Raw genomic sequence first — 27,744 nt, forward strand, 5'->3', positions numbered from 1 at the left:
GTTTCCAATTTCTTTATTAATAAAAAAATCCCTTTATATAATGCCAACCCATGTGATAAGATTAGAAGCATTTTTGATATATTCCATGCTTGCATCTAGTGACAAGTAGAGAAAATAAAGGGAAGATAAACATGTTAAGAAAAAGATTCTAGTATCAGAAGTAAAACATTCAAATATGTTTTCATTGTTCTTCCAGACATTCTCCAAAAAGTAAGAAATTCATAGCAAACTTTCTGTAAAATACATCCATTACGTGTTGATACCATGGAGACATTTTTCATTTTGTCACATATTTCTCGAATCTTCTAGAATCGTAGGTCTATAAATCTTGCCTTCAAATTCTTCTAAACTTTGCAAGCTGCAATGTCTAAAATCCTAAAGAAAAATTATCGCAACCAATTCTATAACAGCAAAAAGCTAGAAATATTTTAGGAAAGAAAGGGAAAAGTGTAAAATAATTTTATTGAGAAAATTGATGCATATTCTGAGAATTTTGAATATTCTGAGACAATTACATGAGAAAAACTCTTACTATTAAAAAATTAAAAAGAAAAATTTTATTATTACATAGCTAATTTTGCTTTTGCTTACAGCTGCTTCGTAAATTGTGCTTTATAGCATTATACCTTGTTTATTTTTTAGATTCAAAATATTGTATAATAAGTTGCCAAAATGAAACTTTATAATATGACAGTGAAAAATAAAAATGTTTTATTTTAATGTTATTTCTTTAATATAATTTCAATATACAGTCAAATTTTGCAATAGTTGTAGCAACAGAAACCCTGAAATGGGGGGAAAACTGCCTAACACTTTATCTAAAATGCAGTTTTTTCACCTGGTACAAACTTGAGTTACAATTATCCCACATACAGATGATTTAAAAAATTGAGAGCTACCTATCTTCTGATCACGGGACTCAAAGTTTAAATTTACATAATCAAAATTGTTTCAAGCTGAACACCTACCTTACTTGATTCATTTTTAAAAGAATTAAACACCTGTGTTTAAACAATGTTTAGTTAGTGATACATTTTTGAAATACTTTTGTATAAATATATAACGAATACTTTCAAAATTATGCTGCTTAACAAATATCCATGATAGACAAATTTAAAAGAAAATTTTGCAAAATAAAGGCAAAATTGAGATAAGAACTAAAAATTTATTATAGCTCATTTATTTATTTTTTAATGCTTTTGATAACATGAAATGAGACTCAAGTACATTAGGGCACATCATCTATCTTCTTATTTTTGACATCACATATCTGGCAACTTCTGTATGGCCTGCTCAATGGACATTTACATAAATTTCATTAATATGAAATGAATGAATGAAATGTTAAATAAAATTATTCTTATAAGATGAAATTTTAGTTTCAGATTTTCAATGTATACACAATAAATTCTTGTTTCTGTCTTCAATCTTTACAATTACCTTACTTTACAAACCTCTACTAAAGGACTAGTAAGCGGAAAAATATACAGATTATTTTTTAAACAGAAGTTTCATAATTAGGTAAAAGAATATAATTTAACAGGCCCACAAATATAGCATGATATAAAATTATTACAGTAGGTGCTGCTTAATGCAATCATGATTAATGTTATCATTGAGATATTGTTATTAATATGCCAAAATTCCATCCTGTTAGTATATGAAAATATGAAAAACACATCACTTACTATTATCAACAAGTCAATTATTATGATAAAAATATGAAAGAATGAACTTTTTAAACTGAATAAAATTGAGTAAATTCTATAAATAAAAGATAAAATTGCCAAATAAGGTCAAAAAAGAGAATAGAAATTGTAAAATGACACAGTAATGTTGCAATGGAAAAGATTAATCCATCAAATATTATTTCGATTTAAGTCAACAATGTAAAAATGAAACCACTTTCCAAGTTTTAGGGAAAACGACTAGACTATCCAATTTAACAAAATTGATTTTTAAAAGAACTTGCTTCTTTGAGCCAAAACCTTTCTTTGCAGTGTTTTGAGCTCTACATTTTTATCATCTTTATATTATGATCTAGAAAGTGCTCACTTTTTAAATCTATTTTAAAAGGGAGTAAAATTTAAGTAAATCTAATAAGAGGACTAATAATTTAAGGGATAACTCGACTTGTTAGACGACTATGACCAATTCACAAAAGTGAATCAATGAAATGCTGCAAGAATGCTCTGAAGTTAAATGTAACTCAACTCTTCTATGCCATATTTTTAAGGAATCATGAAGATATTACTTGCAAATCAAAATCTAAATATAAAACAGATACACAGCAAGACAGATCCCAATATTGAGAAAGCATTAAAGGTCTGGGTTACAAATGTTCATGAAAAAGATATGGAAGTCAATATATAGAAAGCTGAAGAATCAGCTGTAAAATATAAGAGATATTAATTAATTATAATTAGGAGTATATTATCGGTCAAATAATTTCCAGAATCATAACGTACATTCAATCAATCATACAATCATTATGCTCATACATGAACTTTGGCATAACAACTGCAGACAAACCACTATTAAAATATTTCTTCCTGATTAATGCGCTGTGAAAAAAATTTACATGTTTCTAATTACATTTAACATAAACCTCCTACTTTTCTAAAAACAACAAAGTTTGAGTTTTAATGAAGATCCAAAATATAATTTTACCAAGCATGTGTTTACAAAGCAAGTTAGTGGAGTAATATTTTTTTAACACATTGATTGATTTTTTTTTAATGTAAACATAATGTTTCTTTATTAAACTTAATTTGGGAATACTATATATCTAATGCAAATTTAGAGTATAAAAATTTCAGAAAGGTTCAGAAATTACCACTTAAATTCTTGAAAAAGAGAGCAAATTGTGCAATTTTTTAAATGAATACACTTTTTGTTATTCTATTTTAGAAGATTTAATAGACATATAATGTTGTAAATTTCCATAAATTTTTGGATATATTTATTCATACTTTATCCTGTAACATTCATTGCCTTGCTGGGTAAGAATTATTTTGGCAGCTTATAAAGAAACAATATCATATTAAAAAGATGATTAGAATTTTTTAGTTATTTAATGTATGCTATTCTTATTTAACTGCTACTACAATGTTTACCTAATGTTTAAACAGACAAAAAATATTTATCATATGTAGAACTATTTTTTAAAATATAGGTGTTTGAATAATTCCAGTATTTATTTCTATATGCTAATTTTCCTGATGTTATTCTCACATGACTTGTTACAGGGTTCATAGCTACATTTTAGTTAAAAAAATAAGCACTTTTCTAGCACATTTTAAGAAAAAATATAAGCACCTGTCCAATTACATTATACACATCTGCATGATCTCAAAAGAAAAATTAGACTTGTAATTTAAAATATGAGAAATTCAGTATTAATTAAGAGAGAATGAGCATAACTCAACCATGGAAAACAATTACATTATTTTTTTTTAAATTTTAAATAATAGTTCAATTCACAGAACTAGTTTACAATAAGAGAAAAAAATATGCAGAACTAAAAATCATATTACAAGATTTAATGACGAAATTTCTGTTCAAAATAGAGAAAATAAATAAAAATAAAGCATATTTATTACATTCGCTTGGCACCTAAAATAAATACATTTTATTTTTCCAATCTCATTAATATTTAAATAACTTAGAACTTCTGAACATTTTCTAAATTTTCATTGTATAGCAAGCACAGTAAAACTCTTTTATCTCTGTGAAATATCGCAAACGCTATTGCGCAATACTTGCGCCTTAATTCTTCCGCACGTGATATTACGCAATCGGAATCAACAGCTGCCGGTATTCGGAGAATAAATAACTAAATAAAAGGAAAATGCCCCTTCGCTTCGTCCGGTTTGCATATAAGCAAAATGTACACTGCTAGAACAACAGCTTAAGTTTGGCCAATGACAATCCAGATAAGGGTCACCATTAACTCCGCCCACATGAGTGATGTCACATTTCTGACGTTTGTTTACATTCTGTTATTCGGCGTTACGAAGTGCGTTGTTTGAATGAAAAACATTTTTACTTTGCAACGTAAATTCGTTCTAGTGACACTATTTTTAAAATTTTCTTTAAAGTATTATTTCCTTACTGTTCCAGAAAGAATATAAATTTATGTCTCAAACATTACAAAATTTCTCACTATATGCGTGAGTGTGTATACACACGCATGCTCACATACATATATTATGAATATATAATTAATCATATGTGAATTATATCTATCAATATGTGTGTGTTTTATGCATATAAATATGAGTGAGTGTGTGTGTATGCGTGTATTCATTTTTCAGAATGTCAGATTTCCTAGCAAATAGTCTACAAAGCTTTTTTTCTCTTAATTTTTCCCATCTTCACATTCAGTTTTTTTAAATAATTAAGATTAATGTATTCATATTTAATATTTCTGCACAACTTGATTTATCAATTAAAAATGCATTTATTTAATTTTCGATAAAGTGAGATGTTAATTCCAGTAGTATATGATTTTTAATAGTAGAATAATTTCTCTAAAGAAGCTTTTGTTTGTTTTTATTTTTTAATTCCTTTATAAGAAAATTACTTAATAATATTAGAAATAATTAATCTGTTACTCCTTACACATGTCTGATATATGTTAACAGAAAATTTTCATTCAATAGCTTTATAAATTTATTTTAAGCACTATTTTAATTTAATAGGAACTACTGTTGATAAGTGAATTTCCATTGCTTTCTTTATACATTTAGTTTAAAATTCAGTTTTCAGTGCATGTAATTATTTTCCTTCATGGCCCTCGAGCCCAACAGCGCGAGCAGTAAAGTCGCTGAAAATTGGTAGTTCGGTCCGAGGTTTGAATCCCGTGAGTGGGCTGGCAGCATGGGCGTTTTCGTGGTTTTCCCCATGTGTAACATGTATACGAGCCAGTTTCCGTTAGAAAGTCCTCCACGAAGGCATCCCTCCCCTTTGGCAGTTAGCCTTCGAGGCTTTCCCGTAATTAAATAACCTAACCTTCATGGCCCTCCCCATACAGCCCAACAGCGGCTAAGTGGTAAAGTGACTGGAACGCTGATAGTTTGATCTGAGTTTGATTTCAGTTGGACAGGCTGGCTACATGAGCACTTACCTGGTTTTCCTATGCGTAACATGGATATGAGAGTTTTCCCTTAGAAAATCCTCCACAAAGACATCCCTCCCACATAGACCTTGTATGCTTTCCATAATCAAACAAACTAAACCAACCCTCCAAGAAAAACAGCTCCTCAAAAGAAATTCTTCATATCTGTCAAGCAAATGACATTCGTTAATGTAATAAACTGTTATCATACATACTAAATCAAACTTGGAAGTTGTTATTAATTATGCTTACAAAGTACTTAATACCAGATTTTGTTGATTAATTTGCATTTTTAGAAATAGTTGAATAAATTTCTGACCTTTAATAAATACAGTGAACCCTCTCTACGATGACCACCAGCAGTTCTACATGATTTAATTTTTGTGTAAATCTTGTCATTTCAAAAAGAAGATGTTCAGTACCAGAATTTGTATATTGAGGAGAAGTAGTGTTTCAGAAGTGATCACAAAGAAAAAGTTTATTGTGTTAAAATGATAATCTGTTCCTAACTTTTTTCAGGGTTTGATTTGGTTTATGTGGTTTATAGCAATTTATAGCTTGAGGGCTATCTGCCTAAGCAGAGGGATGCCTTCATGAAGGACTTTCTAAGGGAAACTGGCTTGTATACACATTACACATGGGGAAAACCATGAAAACATCCATGCAGCCAGCCTGTTCGCGGGATTCGAACCTCAGACCGAACTACCAGTGTTCAGCGACTTAACCGCTTGACGCTGGTGGGCCCCTTTTTTTGTAGGGAAGGAAGTGTAGGACATAACATATCTAAATAGTCCATGTTACGATTTAATCTAGGAAATGAATAATGTTGAAGCTGAAATTAAAATTATATAAATTTGAATATCATGTAGTGTTAATTTCAAATTTCGTTTCCTGTGATGTGATTTTTTTTAAAGATCAGGCTCTGGTTTATTGATATATATATATAAACTTTAAATATAGTATGAAGTCTTATATTTGAGTATAATACTGAAAAAGGTTCGACATATGAGAAAATAAATATATGTTTTCTTCACATGTTATGGAATATTCATCCTTGACTTAAGGGAACGTGAAGTTACACAGTTTTAAATAAAAGTTTACAGAAAAATGTATGATAGTCACAAGTTTGACAAAAGATCCTTTGCTCAAATGATAAAAGGCTTTGGGGAACATAGATGCTAATTAGAAATGTGTGCTAAATATGAGGCAATTGGCATCCACAAAATTGCAGTGTATTAATTTTAATACTGTTTTAGGTTCTTACATTATCCCTTTGACTGGCCAAGTAGCATGATTTAGTGCCCTTGATTTAGTGATTTTTTTGCCCTCGGTTTGGTTTGGTTTATTTAATTATGCAAAGCACTCGAGTGCTATCTGCTTTTAACAGGAGGGATGCTTGTATGGAAGACTTTCAAAGGGAAACTGGCTCTTAAACACATTACACTTGAGGAAAACCATGAAAGCACCCATGCATTCGGCAAAATTGGAACCCTGGGCTAAATATCTAGTATTCAGTGACTTTACCACTCAGGTGCTGGTGGTCTGGCCTCGGTTCTATTAAACTAAAATTCATCTATATTTATAAACGGCTTATAAAAAAAATGCACACACTTTAATAATAAAAGAAAATTCGGTTAATCTTTGGATTATGGTAACTTGGTGAAAATTTGGCGACCAACTCTGCTACAGCAACCTGCTAGTTTTTTTTTTTTTTTTTTTTGGACGCCATTTTGTTTTCACAAAGTGCTTTTTAACTCAACATTTTTTTCCAACAATCTGCTAGCCAAATTACGCTTATGCTAGAACTTTTATGGAACAAAAATGCTTAATCATGACGAAGATTAGGTGCGAAATTGGGAAAAAGTGCAGAATCGCTTGCCACGTTTTTAAGAATTGCACATACACGGTATCCATGTACACGTCGACCTATTTTCACTTAAAAAAAAATCCCAGAATTACACAAAAATGGCATTGACTTTATCCATGTACACTGCTAAAGTCCTAGCTAGTAGCATTTATCACCTTACCAAAATGTCGCCAAACTACCTGTTACCATATTCCAAAGATTAGCCAAAAATTCTTGTGCTTTAGTATTAAACTTAATTATAATTAAATCATACATATCAGAGGCTATGCTAGGTTTAATAAAAATATTTATTAATATGTACCTGTACAGTTACTTAGATTGCTCAGTCACAGCGGTAGCCATTAACAGCTAGAGTTATAGCACAATACTGAGCAGCTATTTGAACAATGTTTAGTCGATGTGTCTGAGGCGACTGCTGCACATTCTGCCATAATTTTTTGATGAAGGACCTCTAGCCTAACCGATTTCTTGTACTACACAACATCCCTCAGAGTCCTCCAAATCCATTTTGATTCACTGTCATGTATTACATATATGCAAGAGTACGAACATGTTAAGGAAATATCATACTACATATTATAAAAATAATTCAACTTAGAAACCAATATATAGATATCATCTATTAAAGTTTCTATGTATTTTTCTGACAGATCCTGTATGTGAAGTTGTACGTTTCATTAGTTTCACCTATTAATTAACGTAGGTATTTATTGTACGGAATATCTATGAAACTGAACTGATAAATTTTCATATCTGTTCATTTGTTTGCTTTTCATATATTTTTTAATAGTTTTATTTTTTATGTTGCTTTACATGACCTCAATTTAAACATAAGAAAGCAGAGAACAAAAAAAAATTTACACTGAAACTAAATTTAAAATTAGTCTGAAAATTACTGATGTAAAATGAATAGTGTCTAATTTATCAAAATTACATAAGAGGGCAAATAAATAATTAGCATATTCAGATATTTATTATAAGCAAAAATTTTATATTCTCAACAGTAAAAATGCACATATTACAATGCAATTAATTTATTACTTGCAACCACCTCAGTAGAACTCGTCAAATTTTTAAAATGTGCCAAACTCTACCAACCATGCTCATAACAATCCTTTAATAGAACAATGTTGCCATTTTTGTATACATTCTTTGTGTTGTATTTCAAGTTTCAACATTTTTTATGAACAAACTGTGATATTTTTTGCCTTAATTTTAAAATATGCTCTTTGGAATTTATCAACAATGGAAAAAAACTACAGTGGAAACTCTACAGGAATACAAAATTTCTAAAAGAAAGAAAAAGGAAATGCATTTGGTAGATAGCCGATGCTGCTGAAGTTTGTGTAATGCCGAGTCTCAGAAATTATTTAATTTTTTTCCAAGCAAAAACAAACCGCTTGGGGAAAAGAATAGGGCAAACCAATTACAGAAAGATTTGGAGATGAACATGCTTTATTTCCTAATTTAATAATTAAAATTTATATTTCAAATTCTAAAGTATGTTTTCTTTTCATAATTTGATAATCTTAGCCAACTTATGATAGATATCAATAATTTGGGTATCTATTTAAGAAAAGTTGTGAAAACCATCAACTTGCACCCAATGAATAATTTTTACATTTTCATGTGTTAATCTGTAAGTATGATTAATTTTACAGGCAATACACTGTATTCTTTTATATACTGTAATATTTAGTTTGTGCTGAAATTATGTAGTGGCAATAATTTTACTTAAGAGAGAAATTTTTCAATATTACAAGTTTACATTTTGGTTAATTTTTTTATGTGATAAAAAGCAGCATGTTAAAAGTTGGAGTTCTTAAATTTTGTAATAGTACTAAGTATTATATTTTAAATTACTCGATGACTAATCCAGAAATAAATAATTTAATTCTGTATACTGGAAGAAAATCATTTCTGACTGGCATAAAAATCAGAATTTTGAAACAGTAGTAGAAAAATCATTAAAAATACTTAGTTTTAAAACTTGAATGCAATAAAAACAGGTTAGCATGAAATGTCTGAATAAAAGATAACTTGTTATCATTATGTATATGTTACCGTGAAAGACCGAAATTGGAGAATGTCAACATTCACCAAATGCGTTGGTGAAAGATCGAATATTGCACTACATTCTTGTACTTTCAGACCCTCACCGGTGTATGTCGACAATCACAGATATGCTCTGGTGTAGGTCAAAAAGAGAGAAGTATATGTACATGCTGTCATTGCAAAAGGAAGTGTTCCATAAATAAATGCAGTTGTAAAAGCAAGGACCTCTTGTGCAATTCAAAGGTTAATAATAGTTTATGTTGTTGCAATAAATAAGATTGGAATCACATAATTTATAAAGTTTTTAACTTCTATTATTTTCCTTTCTCATTTTCAATGTACTGTGTGTTTTAAGTTCTTATTTTAAGTCTCAAGTGCGTTTTTTCGAGACTGAATTACGGAAGAAAATATAATATTCTTATATGTTCAACATTCACCATTGGCACATGGTGAATGTCGACATTTACCGGTGTAATTCAGAAATAAGAGTATTTGCAAAATATTTCGGACATACACCAAGCGACTATGTGAATGTCGACATTCTCCAGATTTCGGTGTTTCACCGTAACATATATACAGTCATTCTTATGTAAAATAAATGTTACACGATTTCTTAGACCCCTGCTTTTCAAACTTTATCTATTAATCTGAGAATTTGATTATTTCAGTGTAGTAAATAAATAAGTTTTAATAAATATGTTATAGACGTCAATATGTTTGTTTTTTTTAACATATACTTTGAACATTTTAATTAAATAATTTTTCATCAATAATGTGTGCATATATTTTACTTATGATGAAGAGAAATTAACATTTAAAAAAGGAATTATAGACTGAAAGTATTTTGTAAAAGAAGATATTGGAAAAGGAAATTATTGCAATTCATAGAACTTGTAAATGAATAAATGTAATAATTAGTATCATATTGTTCTTATTTATTAAGAATGGATATTAAATTATTGATAATAGAATGGACTTATAAATGTGAAGCACTTATGCGAACAATAATACTAATTCATAACATTCTGATCTTGATTTCAGTACTTAATGTAAAGCATTATTGACAGCTTAAGTGGAACTCATATTAAATAGTTACAGTGCAATCTTAAGTCCAATGTATTTATTACAAGATAATGAAATTATAGTCTGGATTTTAATTCAAAACTCTTTTCACAATCTTTAAAAGCCCAATTTTGACTGGTACTTTTCTGTTATCGGGACAGGATTCAGACATGTAATGTATGTATCCATGAGTGGTTTGGGTTTCATTTTAGTTTAGTATGGCAAAGTACACTAGGTCTATCTGCCTGTGGGAAAGGATGCCTCGAAGAAAATCATTTCTTCGAGGAAACTGGCTGGTATACACTTTACAAATGGAGAAAACCACGAAAACGTGCATGAAGCCAAAGAATTTGCCTGTATTCGAATTCAGTGTTAAAAGATTTTACCACTCTACCACTGGTGAGCCTATGCACGTGTGTATAAGTGTGTGTGCATACACACACGTAACATGAATACATCCATCCATCCATACAAAATCTGGTTCCGAAAATAAAATAGTACCTTTTAACCATATATCTTACAGTTTTAATTAATTTTATGTACTGTCATCAATAATACATCTTATTAGATACATTAATGCATCTTATTATCATTAATTTCTTACTAACAATTCAATTTCAATTGCCATGAGTTAATTCTTACTAACAATTCAATTTCAATTGCCATGAGTTAATGCATGACTCGTACATATATAATATATAAGTTGTTTCATTATCAAGATCACAATATAAGTTACATAGCATATTTACAATAATTATTTATTACTCATACATGTAATGTATAAAATCAGGCAATAAATTGTAAAAAAATACTTTTAATGAAATTGGAAATAAATGAAAATATAATAATTTGCATGTCATTAAAATTTTTAAATGCACAAACTTCACTGTTAAAAATACATACTAATGTAAGAAAATCAATATTAAATGCTTTTTCTCAGAAGAAAAAAAAAATTTTGCCTGTTCAAGACATATTTTATCAAGTCCAACCATCAGTGGAAACCCAGGTAATCAGTCTTTAATATGACAAAATGTAAAATTTGAAATACAACTTTAAGTTATTTTTTTTTAATCCATTCAGTTTTGGCTTATGTAAGTTTCACTGTATTTAACTAGATGTAAAGAACTGTAAACACACATTCACACAATTCACTTGAAGGTACGTTTCCAGGAAATAAAAGTATACTTATTGGTATCAATTCAACATTACACCTTAGAACACGTAATGATACCTCATTGTTAGGCATTTTCGATACTCTTGAAATAGCATAACATATCTTTCTAAATTCAGTTCTTGTTAAATTATGTTCAGCATTATTTAGCATTTGCAGTTTTATAACTAAATTAGATTTTAGTAGGTCTATTACACTAAGCACTTACAGTTATTCAGTATTATTTTCTTTACATTTCAGAAAAACAATGAACTTCCTTTCTACGATTCCAAATCTGATATATGCTTTACCAGAACCATAATTTGTCAGTTAATAGTGATTTAATCTTCATAGATAAGCATATCCAACAGTCTTGAAATATCAGAGCTGGTAGCATATCTTAAATATATTCAGTTCTTATTAAATAATATGTTCATCATTTAACTTCAGTAGTTTCACAGCTAAATTACATTCCAATATGTTCATTAGAGTGGACACACTTTTTTATCTTTTATACTCTTTACATTCTAATAATGAAATGAAGTTTATTTCTAAGAAAGCATATTGATTTCTTAATCAAAGCACAATTAATGTTGTAAATATTCAGATAGATATATGTGAAATGTATTTTAAGGATTTCTTGACACACACTATGTCAATTCATTGCAATAGTTACTGGTGGCATTTTGATTCAAAATATTTACTGCATTAATTACTGACACAAAATAGCACTTGGATTCACTAACTTAACATTAACTTCACTTGGTTTAATTACCGCAGGTACATTTTATATAGTAGATGATTTAAGTCATTATCACTTAAAAGTTTCTGATTATCAATATGCAGAATAATTTGTAAACCACACTTTACATGCATCTTCCAGCCATCAGTAACTTCTATCTGACTAGACCTAATTTTGTATTGGAACAGTAGAATAATCCTTAATATTCCGAAACAAACATTAAATCGGTTATATACAAATATATACGCATATATATACACTTTTATTCCGAAAAACTAAATGTACATTCAAAAAACGCACTTCGTAACTCTGAACAGTAGAATGTAAACAAACGTCAAAAATATGACGTCACTCATGTGGACGGAGTTAATGAAACCCTCATCTGGACTGTCATTGGCCAAATTCAAGCCGTTGTCCTAGCAGTGTACATTTTGCTTATATGCGTACGGTTTTCACCGTCATGCGCCCATGTGGCATATTTATCATTGAGCAGGACACGTCGCGCTCTGCGCGATATCCCTGCCGTACTCATATTGATTAATAAAGAGATTTACCAATCTGGGGTGCTTGTCATTCTAATTTTGAACAGGCTGCGTTAAATTTCCGGAATAGAATCATTCTTCGCTTGGGTTGGTACACCGCAGAACTTTTAGTACTAGTCAATCCAGATGGGAAAGTGAAGACAAAAAAAAAAAAAAAAAAAAAAAAAAAAAGTCCGTTGCTTGCTTTGCTGAGAACTGTAACGGTTTCAATATTCGAGATTTTGCGGAGAAAGGGGAGAACCCCCAACTTCCGTATTGTATAATGCATTGGGGGAAAAAAATATTATTTTGACTATTCGATTACTTTCACCTTATTTATGCCATTCCGAATATTATTCCTTTGAAAACTAATTTGTGTTAAAACACACCCATTTTTGAAGTTTATCCATACTTCAGCAATATTATAAATATTCATACGTATAATATAAGCATACCGACCATAATAAACGCGAATATGAACTCACTACGCGGAACGAGAATGTAAATTATTAAAATCTTGATAGAAATTCAAACGTGTGTAGTATTGGGTGGGAGCAAAAGAATACGGAATGTACCGGAATTTTCTACCGCTTTCGGAATTCTTTGACCAATAGAGCGACATGCACGTTATGTTAATGCAGAGGAAGGGGCGGAAAGCTATTTCTAGGATTATGATTCACCATCTGACGTTCCATATAAGTAAGTAAAGTTGTTTATTTAGTTTCGGCTTTGGTACGGAGAAAAAATGTACGTTCGTTAAAAAAAAAAGCACTAAAAACAAAAAGTAAGTGCTTTAGAGAAAAAATAAGCACCTATGAGGGCTTTTATATTTTATTTTCAAATATAAGGACTTATAAGCACTTGTAAGGACCGCTACGAACCCTGTGTAAAAAAGGTAAAATTTCAAACTTTCACCAAAATATTCCATTTCTCTTGCATATATAGGTTGTCTGAATCAAATGTACCTATATATGCGCGCACCCTCAGTTTTCGGTGCAGCACATTATGAACAGTTGATCGTGGAACAGATAACTCAGAAGCTGCCTGCCTGATTGATTGATGAGGGCTCCAAACGAGAGCTTGTCAATCATTTTCCACACGTGAATCAGAATGTGAACGACGATCACCTCCGGATCTTTTCCGTAAACTTCCCGTTTCGAAAAACGTTTTGTGCTACTTTTTTATGCTCTGGAGTGGACTTCTTTTATAAACTGCTTGAAACATTCTTTGCCACTTTTCTACGGATTTGTGTTCTGCATACCAGAGAACAATTTGTGTCTTCTCTTGCGGTGACGCCATTTTTCCGTTTGTCGGCTCAGCAAAAGCGCAGGTGCGTCAGACCGATACCAGTCAGACGCGAAAAAAAAAAAATATTGTCTCTAAACTCTAGAAATTCAGTTCCCACATGTGGCACTCATAGCACTCAAACTTCGTTTTTAATCGACTGTTTAAAGTAGGTACGTTTGATTCAGACACCCTGTACTTGCCTTAGCAATGTTGACACTTACCTTCATTAAAAGCCATATCATGAGGTAATATTCCATTGTAAGTGGTAATTAAAGGATCAGCACCTGGAAAATAAAAAAAAAATATCTTCCTGCAAATTTTATTTTTCAAAAAGTCACACATAGACATGAATCAAAAATTTTACAGAAACCTGAAGTAATATAGTAAGCCCACACGAATGACTCATTTCTCAAAAATTTAATATAAAGTTTTACTTCAGTCGAAAGAAAACCATTCTGAAATAATTTTTTATGGATACAGTGAGAAAATAAAATATACACAGCACAAAATTCGAGATCCGGATGTCTCATTTCCGGGATGATCTGAAATCCGGATCTCAAAGCAAACAAAAACTTTTACGATTTTTTTTAAATGCTTTGCGCATGTGCATTTAATTTTTTCCCTTCCATAATAAAACATCTGGAGAATCACGATTCTTAACTTTACTTTGGCACTAAATAAAATACCTCGTTCTTGAAGAAACAATAAAACATAAATTTTTGTGATCAATAATTTGGCTCCATTTACACTATCTGCTTGGCATAAATCTCAAACTGAAACATTCTAGTACATAGAAACAATGTTGATTTTACAGCTACTAATATTTTATATCCCTGATGCTAACCTGTTGAATCATTATTTATTATATTTTGCTTTCATCACAACATGTTTATCAACGCATGAGAACTTGAATAATGACTTATGCAGCGACGCCTAAACAAGTTTGGTGTGCGTCCCAAAATTTACACCATGTTGTGTGTGTACGGGTTCATAATAGATTGAATGCATGTCTGATGAAAAGTTCATAAAGTTTATTCTTATTACAAGAAATAAAACAAAATGCTGAAATTTTTCCTCACAGATATTCGTACAATATCACACAGTAGATACATTTTAAACTACTAAAACGTTAAATAGAACTCAATTCAAAGCACAGAGAAAGCTAATCCGATCTCAAAATTACAGCAGCTAAGTAAACAACTACAAGCTCACTAAAACAACTGAACTGAGATGTTTTTCTCCAGCTTTTTAATAGTGCACGAGACCATTCTGGTAAATTTCTATTTTCTCCAGGTTTATGGAAAACAAAATTGTAGAATTACAGTTACAGCTAGCACACAATCGCATTTGTTCAATTTAAATATAAATTAAGTAACTGTGGAATTAAGGACTGTGTACGGACCATCCCAAGGTAAATGTATTTTGGACAGAGTCATTTCCGTTGAGTCGGATTCCACAACCACACCTTGTTTCCTTCGTTGAATAGATGTCCAGTAGCTCTCGTATCGTATCGGGTCTGCATCTTCTCCGTCGGCGAGTTGACTCGCTCTTGTGCAAAATTGTGCATCACTTCAAATCGAGCCTGTATATCTTAAATGTATTTCTGAGGCGATGAAGGCGCATCCAGAAAGCGACCAAACAAGAGAACACAAGGCAGATGAAGGTCACGAGCGAGGAGCATCTGAGATGGGGAATAGCCAGTAGTCTCTTGAACAGCACTGCCGTAAGCCAGTAAAACAGTGGTAACTTCTTGTCTCAGTTCTGTTGGTTTTTGGAAACTACCAATGAGAGGTTATTAAGGATGGTTCGATTAAACCTCTCTACCATGCCGTCCAACTGGGGATCTAAAAGCGTCGTTTGGGTTTTGTCAATGCCGAGTAGCTTGTAGAGTCTTTGATTACAGCAGAGGTAAAATTTCTTCCCTAATCGGAATGGACTGAAGAGGCACTCCGAACCCGGAAATCTGTATCATTATCTCTGCTACTGTGACAGGCTCTTGATCAGCAATAGTATATGCTTCAGGCCACTTGGCGAACAACGAGGCTGTATTTGTCGCCATCAGCAGTTTGTGGCAGAGGTCCCACACACTCAAAAAGGTGCTCCTACATTGTAAGGTTGCAGCTTGCCTCGGGTGTGTTTCTTCAATCCTTCCCGACCCACAAAGGCATCGCAAGATCGGCACCACTATTGCACGTCATCATTTGCATCATTCCAGTAGAAGCACTCACGAACTTTCCGCAAGGTCTTCATTATTTCGAAATGACATCCTGTAGGACTGCTACACAGTTCTTTAAGGACACCGGAATTTTGGAAGTAGCAGTTACCATCAGAGAGTCTTTCATTCATCCGATTCGAATTTCCGCTACAAGACACCGTTTTGAATACGGAATCTGTCCCAGAGTCACCAATATTGTTTTTTTTTTTTTGTAGGACTGTAGATTGAAATGTCCTGCCAAGTAGGTTTTCTGATTGAAGACTCTATTAAATCAATTATGGATTTAATGTCGCCATCTTCCAGCTGGTCTTTCCTGACTTCTTTGTCACTCCATGGGTCTCGATCAGCCGATGTTGATGTTGTAATTTCTCGTGCGACCAGGCGCAGTAGCTCGTATTTCGCTTCGACCCTGGAACAATATTGGCAGCTTTCTGGACAAGATCTTCTAGATAAGGCATCGGCGTTTCCGTGTGATGATCCCTTTCGATGACGGATAGTGACGTCATATTCCAAGAGTCTCTGTATCCACCTGACTATTTGATGGCCAGGATTCTTGAAATTTAAAAGCCAGGCCAATGATGCATGATCTGTGCGGAGCAGGAATTTTCTGCCGTATAGATAATGATGGAAATGTTCTACGGCTTTGATTATGGCGAGCAACTCTTTTCCTGGTGACACAGTAATTCCTGCCCGGTTTAGACAGGCACTTGCTCCAGTAAGCCACTAGACGTTCTTGGCAGTTTATTTCTTGGGACAAAACAGCACCGGCACTTTCACTGTTCGTGTCCGTGTAGAGAATACATGGTCTGTCGAGCTGAGCGTCAAGATTGAAGCAAATGTTAAAGCTTCTTTCAGGTTGTTAAGTGCATCCTCATATTCTTTTGCCCACAAGAACTTTTGCTTGCTCTCTGTCAGCTTGTGAAGGGCTCTTGAGATGGAAGAAAGGCCCTTCACTAATCTCCTATAATAGGTGCAAAGCCCTAGGAAACTTCTCAGTTGATGGACATTTTTGGGACGTTTCCAGTCTTTAACGGCTGACACTTTTTCAGGATCCATGCACACACCTTCAGCGAAGATGACGTCCAAAGTAAGTCACTTCCTGTCTAAATAATTTGCATTTAGCGGGACTCGACTTAAAATTGGCTTCTTTCAGTTTCTGAAGCACCTTTCTAAGATTTTTCTAGATGTTTTTCAAAACTCTTTCCGACGATAATGATGTCATTCAGATATATCAGACAGGCTTCGTAGGAAAGATCTTTCAAAACAGTATCCATGAGGCGTTCGAATGTTGCTGGTGCATTACAGAGTCCAAACGCCATCACCTTGAACTGCCAAAGTCCTTACTGCGTAGTGAATGTTGTCTTTTCTCGGTCATCAAGAATGTATCTCTACTTGACAATATCCACACCTTAGATCAAAGGTCGAAAACCACATGCTTACAGAAAGAGTGCCAAGAATGTCGTCAATTCTAGAAAGAGGGTAGCTGTCTTTCTTCGTAACCTCGTTCAACCGGCGAAAGTTAATGCAAAATTTGGTTGAACCGTCTTTATTCCTGACGAGGACAATAGGAAATGCCCGTGGACTTGATGAAAGCTCGATGGCATCGCCTTCTTCCATATCCTATGGAAGTTTTCCTACCTCTTCCTATTTAGCAATCGGTAGACGTCTTGAATGTTGTTTGATGATCACCGGTATCGATTCTATGTCACGTCAAACTGGTTTGACTCACGTCAGAGGTCGACCGGGAGAAAACGTCTTGATCTTGGATGACACGTTTGGCACCATTGCTCTCTTCATTGTTTAATTGCGCATTCTGTAATAACTCCAATGTAATGCTCTCTGAAGACATGAATTTTGGGATGTTGCTGTTTCTTTTAACACTACAGTACATGCTGCAATCACTTCATCTTTCTTAATAACTCACGCCTTGTCAGCTACATTGGCAACTCTCACCATACTCATTGATAGGTCAACGAGTGCTGAGGCTACTAGCACTCCTTTTAGGTTGTTACAGTTCTTGGGATATTCTATGATGCCACAGCGGAAATTTCTGTTTTCGGCTATGGATCCAGGAAGTAAAAATTCTGTTTTAGCTGATAGTATCTCGTACTATGATTTTGTGGACAGATTCAACTCCTTCATCATTAATTCCGAATAGGGCTATGTCCTCAGAGACGAAATGCAGTTCGTTATTTTTAAAGTCCAAGGATAAATTGTATTTCCATAGAAAATTCAATCCCAGTATAATAGGATCTCTATTATTTGTCTCATATGCTGTGTGATGGTAGATGGCACTTTTAAACGTGATGCTTAAGTTTACTTTTCTGTAGATGTTGATTTTCTCACAGGACACAGCCTGGACGGACGCAGGTTGGCATTCAGATAAGTTTACCTTCCATATGTTAAGGCAAATCTTTTCGGATGATGGTAACGTTGGCTCCTATATCTGTCGTCATATTGCAGAGAACTCTATTAATATGTCCTATGCCGCCACTCAGGGCAGAAATCTGAAGCGCTTTAAACTGGGACTTTTCATTATCTGGCAAATTCAGCTTTGCGAAAGCCACCAATTAGTTTCCCTGCTTCTCCCTAGGAGCGGTCTTATCATCTGTGTGGTGGGGTGTTCTGTAGTTTTTTCGTATGTGCCCTTCAGCACCTCAGTTCCAGCACTTTACGGACGGTTTCTTGCCACCAATATTCCTTCTCAAGGCATTCAGTTATTTGGTTAAATCGTCTAGACAAGCAATCATTCGATCCTCTGGCTTTTGGACTAGAACAGCTCTGATTGTGTGGCGGTCTCTACGAGTGGCTGCCTCAAATTCTATGGCCTACACTAGAGCGCCTTTCTAGTCCTTGACATCCACCATTCGCAGAACTTTCTGTATTTCAGGATCCCGGATGCCTTCGAGAAGTATTGCAGGGACAGGATTTTCCTTGTTTCTGCTGGGCCCGCTGAAAACGCGATGTGAGATAGCTTTCAACATCCGTGGGGAGCTCCTGGAGTGTTTTCGTGGGCTTCAGTTGACACGATTTTAATTAAAGCCTGCTGTAGTCTATCAAACATTTTTCCCCGAAGCGCAGCTCCAACACTCCGGATAGAGCTTCGAAGTCTAATCTCTGGTTTTCGGAAACAGTCTGCAGAATATCTGCAGCGTCTGCTCTCAGAGAAGAGGCGAGATGAGAGGCCTTAGCTTGGGAATCCCATCCATTCGCTTCCGTCACTATAGAAAATTGTCTTATATACTTGCCAGGAGGTTTTCCCATCATACGTGGATAGCTTTAGTGAAGGACGAGCAGGCATGGGTAAAAATTAAAACCATCTGAATTGCTCCTTGCCGTTGCTGCAAATTTCTTTAAAGTATCAACTTCTTTGGAAACTGCAGAAGCCTTGTCATCAATTTACTGTACGATTTGTTCTTTGACAGAAGAAACTTTTTCTTCAATTTTCCATCTTTATTTGCAACCGTGTCTATTCTGCTTTCCATAGCCTCAAAATTATTCTCTATTATACAAGTTATAAGGTATTTCTTCTGCCTTCTTGATGTAGTGGTCTGCACGCTGGTCACGTATTCCAGAGGTCCGTGGTTCGATTCCCGGGGAAGGCGTTTGCTCATTTTTCATCTCTCAGGCTTTTCCAATTAACCTAATGTCTCTACAAGTTATTTCTCTTTTCATCACTTCTTGTCTTGCTTCAATCTTTTCTTGACAAGCTTTCATCTCTGGTTTAACAGAATCTCATGTCTTCTTTAAATGATGCTTAGGCAGCTTCCATCTTTCCTTGGAATGCAGCAAAAGCAGTGATGAGCTGTCTCAATTGTTCTTTCGTCTCTCTAGAGATTGGCATTCAATCCCATTTCTGACCAAAAAGTGTTGTGTGCATACGAGTTCGTAATAGATTAAATGCACGAATCTGATGAAAAGTTAATAAAATTTATTCTCATTACAAGAAATAAAATCAAATGCTGAAATTTTTCCTCACAGATATTCGTACAATATCACATTGCAGATACATTTTAAACTACTAAACCGTTAAATATAACCCAATTCAAAGCACAGAGAAAGCTAATCCTATCTCAAAATTACAGCAGCTAAATAAACAACTACAGCTCACTAAAACAACTGAACTGAGATGTTTTTCACCAGCTTTTTAATCGTGCATGGGACCATTCTGGTAAATTTCTATTTTCTCCAGGTTTATGGAAAGCAAAAGGGTAGAATTACAGTTACAGCTAACACACAATTGCATTTATTCAATTTAAATATAATTTAAGGAATATCTATTTATTAAATGTTAAATGCCACATGCTGCTGTATTTTTACTTTTCTGTCGTAGCTTTCTCTCAAAATAAGTCTCATGCTGCATTGCAGCGTGTACTCCAACTGCGCTAATGAAAATCCCCCCCCCGGGTCGAGCTATAGTCCAACTGCGCCAATCAAAACTTCTTCCCCCCTGCTGCCTACAGGGTTACAATTTAACTTTTCGAAGCCAATTGTAGCCAAGAGGAAAATAAAAATAAATAAATAGAATTACATATCACAAGAACAAGTAAAAAATGTCTAACAAGCAGGCTAATTACTTGAATAACAGTAATAAATGCGAGAGCTAACAAAGAAAATAAAAGTTATTGGTAAACATACATATTATCATTACAAACATCTTTCATTTATGATAATAATATCATAAATTAAATAATTATAAAGCATACAAATTATATTTTTAATAAATTACATCAATAATAGTTAAGATGTCTGAACTAGACTGGAAAATTAATTAGAGTGCAAAAAATTATTCCATATCAAAGTGTGTTAAAGTGTGCTAGAAATAATTTTCGTTAATTAAAGCAATCATGTAAATGTTTGCAGAAATTAATAGTTAAATTAAAAAAAAAGCTTAGCATGAAATCTATTATAACAACATTACTATGCGTTTGGATCACTGACGTATAGATTGTAAATAAATTATTATGGTAAGAAGTTTTTCTAAAATTTATCCAGAAGAAAAGAATTAGATAAACAGTACTGCAAATTAATATAATCAATCAGGCCTCTCAATAAATAAAAGCTTATTTTTTTAACCAAAAACTAAAAATTAGTATGCAAAAGTTTGTGTAATATACTTGGAAATATCTGAACATATAATTAGTTAGAAACATACAATTAAATTAATAACAAGCTAATTAACAGTAACATTAAGCTTAATTTCATTCAATCTAAAACAAGCAATCGATCAGGAGCTCCGCATAACTGAAGTTTTAATGCTGTTTTAAGTAGATTTGCGTATAAAATAAAAGTTGCACTTGTGAAACAAGTGAATAATGCACTAATAGTCAACAGAAAATAAAATACAGTGGTTAAAAATATAACTACTTGTCAGAAGGTATGCAAAGTTGCCATGGCTAGAGAAATTGAATGATTATAGAAAATACATAAAGTTAAGCGCTACAGTGTGAAAAGAAAATTCTGGAATAAACATGTTAAGAAAATTAGATGGAGAAATAATCCTTAATTTATTGATATCCATATAAACTCTATGCTTTTGGAAAAATGTTACATATAATTTGCACCGAAGTATCAATCACCGAAACTGAGTTGATCTCTTTTCTTATTTTTTTCTTATTAGAGGGATTTGTAAAAAGATATGCTAAGGTGAAAATTTTTGCAATATTTTTAAAGAATAAATTAAAAAAGTATTTTTCTTCATGAACTGAAAATTTTACGCTACATTTTTATACAGTAAATAAGTAAAAAAATAAATAAATAAATAAAAAGAGCTAGGGGATCATTGGTACTAGAAACTTGTGTCGAACTACCAATGTTTAGTGACTTTTTCACAAGATCTTATGAGTTAAACTTACCTGTATGCCATTATGAAATATTAGGAATGTAGCATAAAAGCATAAGTGAAGTAGGCAATGGCAATCTAAACCATTGTAATCTAAATGTATATAATTATCAGTATCTGCTATTAATTTCGATACTACTGAAAAATTATAAATCACATGAACTCGTAGCATTATAAATTACAACAGTTAGAAATATTATTAACGTGATTTAGCGACCATCTTTGTTAACAAATAATTTCAAGTAATTAATTTTACAAATAATTCAGCCTAAAACTAGGTTGGAAAATAAGCTACATGCTGAAGATTAAGCTTTGCCAAGGTGTTAAAAACATCTTCTGTTAACTAGAGTTGTGATGCAAGAATTTGTAAAAATTATCATTTAAATATAAATTAGCATAAATACAATACAAAGTATATAAATTCTACATACCTGAAAACTTGAGTACAGTGCAACAATATGTGAAAAAAGAATGGATTAAAAGGGAACTGAAAATCCCAGGATATGAATATAAGGGAGTTTTATTATTATTATTTTTAAAAAATTTTTTTGTTAATTATGAAAATTCTGCTGACTCTCATAATTATTAATTTATTAATTAAATTCGTATTAGAAATTAAATGTATGCCAAAGTACATCAGGTGGAAAAAAGAATAAATATTTAAACGTTTCTAGTATTAAAATATGGAATTTGTAACAAAGTTAAATAACCTTAAAATAACTTCAATGATTAAAAATGGAAAGCTTAATACGGGAATATATTGCAGTAATATTAGTGTGAATTTAGGACAACTTAAGATGTCCAATTTTTAGATTTAATAAAGATAATTTTCATAATTAAATTAGAACTGTTTACCTAAAATGGTAAATTTGAAAGTTAAAACCATTTTGCTATCTAAGAAGATTTGTTAATAATTATCTAGACAAGAAACTTATTTAAGGTGAGCTACAAATCCGATATTTGATACGTTGATTATGTATCAGTTTTGTGTATGTCATTAATCTATCAATTTTACTATTCAAAACTGATATATATATATATATATATATATATCTGATATATATATATATATATATATCTGATATATATATATATATATATATATATATATATATATCAGCGACTAAAATCTACAACTTGGAAAGTTTTTAATTCTTACAGAGAATAAAAAAGATCTGGCTCATCATTCCTTTAAGCATCATAAAACTTTAAAAGGAGTGTAAAAGAAATTTATCTTTTAACACACGCCAGACTTTAAATTAATATTTGTTTTACATGCACAATTTTTACAATATTGATAAACGAAAATAAAGGCTTGCAGTCTCAATAGAATGTCCCATTAATGGCGATAAACTACTTTTTGTAGCAGCCAATCTTCTTGGAAAGAAATGGGGGACAGGAAACTTCGCGCAGTTTGTGGATTAGAAAAGAGGGAGACGGGGATTTTCGATCAAATTTGGCGCAGTTCGTACCCTACCGCATTGTACGGGGATATAAAACAATTTTAATTAAAAACTCTATTAAAAAATAGAAAATTTAATACAAAATCCATAAAAATATTTTGCCTTCATCACTGCACGTTTATCAACACATGACAACTCATGCAGTGATGCCTAAACAAGTTTTTTATATTAGTAATTGAAAACGAAGTGGATAGTAACCTTTTATGTTCACATTGTGCTTCGTGATGATTACAGGCTTAAGTTAAGTGCGATAAGAAATGTTGACGAGGAAATATTTAACAAAAGTTTCTTTCCATATGTTAAAAGTAGATTTTATTAATGATACTTGTAAACCAAAAGTTCACATTTAGTTCTATCTGAATTAAGAATAACTGGTTTGTAATTCACATAAACCCAGAACCAGTGCCATAGCACATATGGCCGCACCGGGTGGCAGAATTTAGGAAAGCACCGAATAACAAAATTAAGGGATGATAAAAATCTTTAGAATATAGGGAAAGCACAGAGACCCAACACTTAGGGGCGGCAAAAATTTAGAACTTAGGGAAGTGCTTGGTAGCAGAATTTAGGACCCGTAGAGATTGCATCAGGTGGTAAGATACCTAGCACTGGCCCTCGATAAGTCTTAAGGGTACATAGGAATTAATTTAGGAGTCAAGCATGTGTAAGAAATAGACGTAAGTATAATAAATAACTAATACAGTTCACGCTTAAGAGTCTCAGTGTGGGTTGGAAGCAAGACAAAATTTAGCAGTAATGTATAGCGGACGCTGCTAGGCTAAGCTAAAATTATACTTTACTGATTCCAAGGAATTTCAGCTAATATAGCTTATTACGCTGTTCGATCCAGCTTATTAATTTTTGCAGGCAATTATTATTACAGAATTTGATGAAAATTAAAGTTTGAACTTTTGATTACGATGAAAAGAGTTTCTAATTCTGGAATTGCAACAGGATCTACAAAGTGAAAGCATGTTTCATTGACCATTTAAACAAAAAGTGGAATTGCTGCAAAAAATGGATAAAGGTATATCGGTCTCAAAATTATGTGAGGAGTATGGCATTATAAAATCAATGTTGATGAGAAAACAATATGACATAAGAAAATGTACATGATATAAGAAAACAGAAAAAGGAACTTTTGTGGATTCCGCGGCCCAATCGCAATGAATAATAGAAAAATTATTTATTATGCTAAAAGCGACGACCATGACTAAGTGATGACTGAATGAGCTAGACAGTGTTGCAGGGGGGACGTACGATTGGCGAGTCCAATGCTAATAACTCAAGCTAAAATATTTCATGAAGAAATGAGCTTAAAAAATGAGTGCACATATTTGACAGGCTGAATAACCAAATTTAAAAATCGCCATGGTATAAGGCAATTACAAATTTCAGGTGAAAAGCTTCAGCTAATACTGAAGCTGCTGAACTATTTGCAGAAGAATTCATTGAACTCATTAATAGTGCACTGTTATCTCCAGAGCAAATTTACAACACTGATGAAGCCGGTCTTTTCTGGCAATATGTACAGAGAAATACCTTGGCAGCCTCTACAGAAAAGGCTTCAACTTGGGTTCAAATATTCCAAAGCAAGACTAACAATTTTAACATGTGCAAATGCTGCAGGAATGCACAAGTGTAAACCTTTCGTAGTTGGGAAAAATACCGGCCTCGAGCATATAAAGAAGTAAATATTTTCTCCGTTATATATTGTGCAAATAAAGAACATGGATGACACAAGAATTAATGAATGATTGGTTTAAAAATCATTTCATAACCGAGACTCGGCAACATTTGAATTCGGTTGGTTTATCTGATGACGCAAAAATTGTCCTGGTTGTAGACAACTGTTTGGCTCATATTTCACTTAGTTTTAGTGAAAGATAATGTATCCCTATTATTCCTTCCTCCAAATTGTACGTCCATCATTTCAGCCTATGGATATCTGAATAGTATGCACGCTGAAATGCAAATATAAAGTATGATTTTTAAAATTCATGTTAAATTTCTTGAATAATGGTAAGACTAAGAATTTTAAAAATATTTTAGCATATAATCTGCTGTATGGAGCATTGCAAGATCATGGGAGGATGTGTTTCCAGATGCTTTAAAAAATGCTTGGCATAATTTATAGCCAGCTACCATATTTCAAGGTAAGGATGATGATGATAGCTGAGAATTTGAGAGTTTCAAAGGTTCAGAGTGGTTTTGTAGCAGTCGAGTGTTTTTGGTTTGCAATTAATGGATTTTGTAAAGAAACGTGGAGAAGTGGTAATGAATGAAAATGATATAAGAGAAGTTTTACATTGAAATGACAATGCCCCAATCATCAATCAGTTAATGGATGGCGAAATCTGTACTGCGGTGCTAGATCCAGAAAATACCGCTAGCGATAGTTAAGAAAGTGACAGAAAGGCAATTGGAAACGAAAAAATTTGATTGAACAGTTAGTCTGAATTCTTGACACAGCAATTACAGGACCTTGAACAATGGAACTTGATGACTGAACAAGAAATTATGTTTGTCTACAGAATTCAATAGAAAGAGTTCGCATAAAAAACGAAGCAACTTAAACAACTTATATTGAAACAAATGTTTACTAAAATAAAGAAATAAATATTAAGCTTTTTTTTTTTTTTTTTTTTTTGTAAACTTTGATACTTTTAAATCATAAATGCTTCATTACTTTATACACCACGATTTAATATTTTTTACTTTATAATTTCTACATGCTATCTTACTAGATTTAAACTGATGATCTTATATCCAGAAAACTCCCAAATCTGGAATCGTCGCAGTTCCGACGAGTCTGGATCTCGGACTTTGTACAGTCAAAAGTCTTTAATCCGGACTCGTCGGGAATTCAGCGATTCTGGATTATCAGTTTTTCCGAATTATAGATCATCTGTTTAAATCTGGTAAGATGGCATGCAGAAATTATAAAATTAAAAATATGAAACCATAATTGATGAAATAAAGAGCAATTATGATCTAAAGGGTATCAAAATTTACAAAAAAAAAAGCTTAATATTTATTTGTTTACTTTATTAAACATTTCTTTCAACGCGGGCATGCGTAAAGCATACATTACGCATAGTGGAAATTGCAACCAGAAAACTATTTGATGTGTATTCGTGATATTTATAATGACTAGGAATTTGATTTAAATCATATCAAAAACGGAGTACATCGAAATGAAAATACTACATTTAGTAAGGAGTTATAAGCCAAATAAAATAAAAACTTCAGCCCTGAAGATAAGGATAATGCTAACAGATCAACTTCCAGTTCATTGCGCTCCGCGACGTTCCTCCCCCGCAGAGCAGCATGAAATTGATAAACAGATTTCGGAATACAATCTTCGGATTCGGTTAGAGAAACGAAAGATATGCCTTTATCCATTTTTTTTGTTTGATGGACATAGAAACATGCTTTCGCTTTGTAGATCCTTTGCCATCCCAAGAATCGGAAATTCTTTTTGATATAATCGAAAGTTCAAGCTTACTTTTATAAAATTGCTCTAACAGTCTGCAAAAATTAATAAGCCGGATCCAATTAGAAGATTAAGGAACAATGCAATCTGCTACATTAACTGAAATAGATAATTAGATAATTTTAGCTTAGCTTATACCGTCCGCTATACATTAAACGCACATGCGTAAACGCATTGCGTTTACGCATGCGCAGAAAGTTGAGGTCCGGATTATAGATCATTCCGGATTAAGGACTTTTGACTGTACTATATTGTATATTGATACTTAGAAGTAATATAATTACTTAATATTTGTATATTAATACTTAGGATATCAAGAAAAATGTTTTAAAAACACATTAAAATACAAAGTTCAGTAAATTCAATTGCAATATGTAAGTTATATAAATAATGAGCAATATTAAAACTCCAAAATTTTCTTTTATTCTACATTACTAATAGTTACATGCTATAGAACGCTCAAAAAATTATTTGGATTAGCTACGACAATGCTAATGAGAAACCTATCGCAAGTTTTATGTAACCAAGCATGGACAAAGTAAAACATGGTAAATTATTACAGAAATTTGTACTTACAAATAGTTAACTTTTTAAAAGTTTTTATACAGTAAACCCTCGTTAAGATGAAACTCAAGGGGCCAAAAAGTGAAGAGTTCATGTTTAAAAAATCTGTGTTAACTGGGGACTCAAATTTTATTTTGGAATAATTTTCTCTACATATTAACCATTTACAGTATACAGTTACATAAGTACTGTAATATATTATACATGCCGCCAGTGAAAACACTACTATTACGTAATTAACCAACTACTGTTGATCGAAGTTGTCAGAATCCACTGACGTATGCAGGTTCTATTTATATAACTGATTTAAAAAAAAACAAGAACAAAATTCATTTACATGTTCTGATGCAATGTTGAATCT

The 27,744-nt window shown here is 32.4% G+C and overlaps 1 protein-coding gene across 7 annotated transcripts in view; it reads right to left on the bottom strand.

Annotated features, from left to right (window-relative positions):
• Positions 1-1,150: 1,150 nt before the first annotated feature.
• The window catches only part of LOC118190745 (ankyrin repeat domain-containing protein 63-like), a 142,124-nt gene continuing 115,530 nt past the window's right edge, over positions 1,151-27,744 (bottom strand). For 5 of the 7 annotated variants that reach the window (XM_035361518.2, XM_035361512.2, XM_035361517.2 and 2 more), the window contains 2 exons: positions 14,025-14,087; positions 1,152-1,289 (listed from right to left, as the gene is read on the bottom strand). In XM_035361518.2, the coding sequence (XP_035217409.1) occupies positions 1,243-1,289; positions 14,025-14,087 (110 nt within the window). In that variant the 3' untranslated portion in view covers positions 1,152-1,242. Of the gene's footprint in view, positions 1,290-14,024; positions 14,088-27,744 lie in introns of all 7 variants that reach the window. The other 2 variants (XM_035361516.2, XM_035361515.2) reach the window with 1 other exon arrangement.

This window comes from Stegodyphus dumicola, chromosome 5 (assembly GCF_044657685.1).
Source record: "Stegodyphus dumicola isolate Sdum_Otavi_A_Nest chromosome 5, ASM4465768v1".
NCBI classification, from domain to species: Eukaryota; Metazoa; Arthropoda; class Arachnida; order Araneae; family Eresidae; genus Stegodyphus; species Stegodyphus dumicola.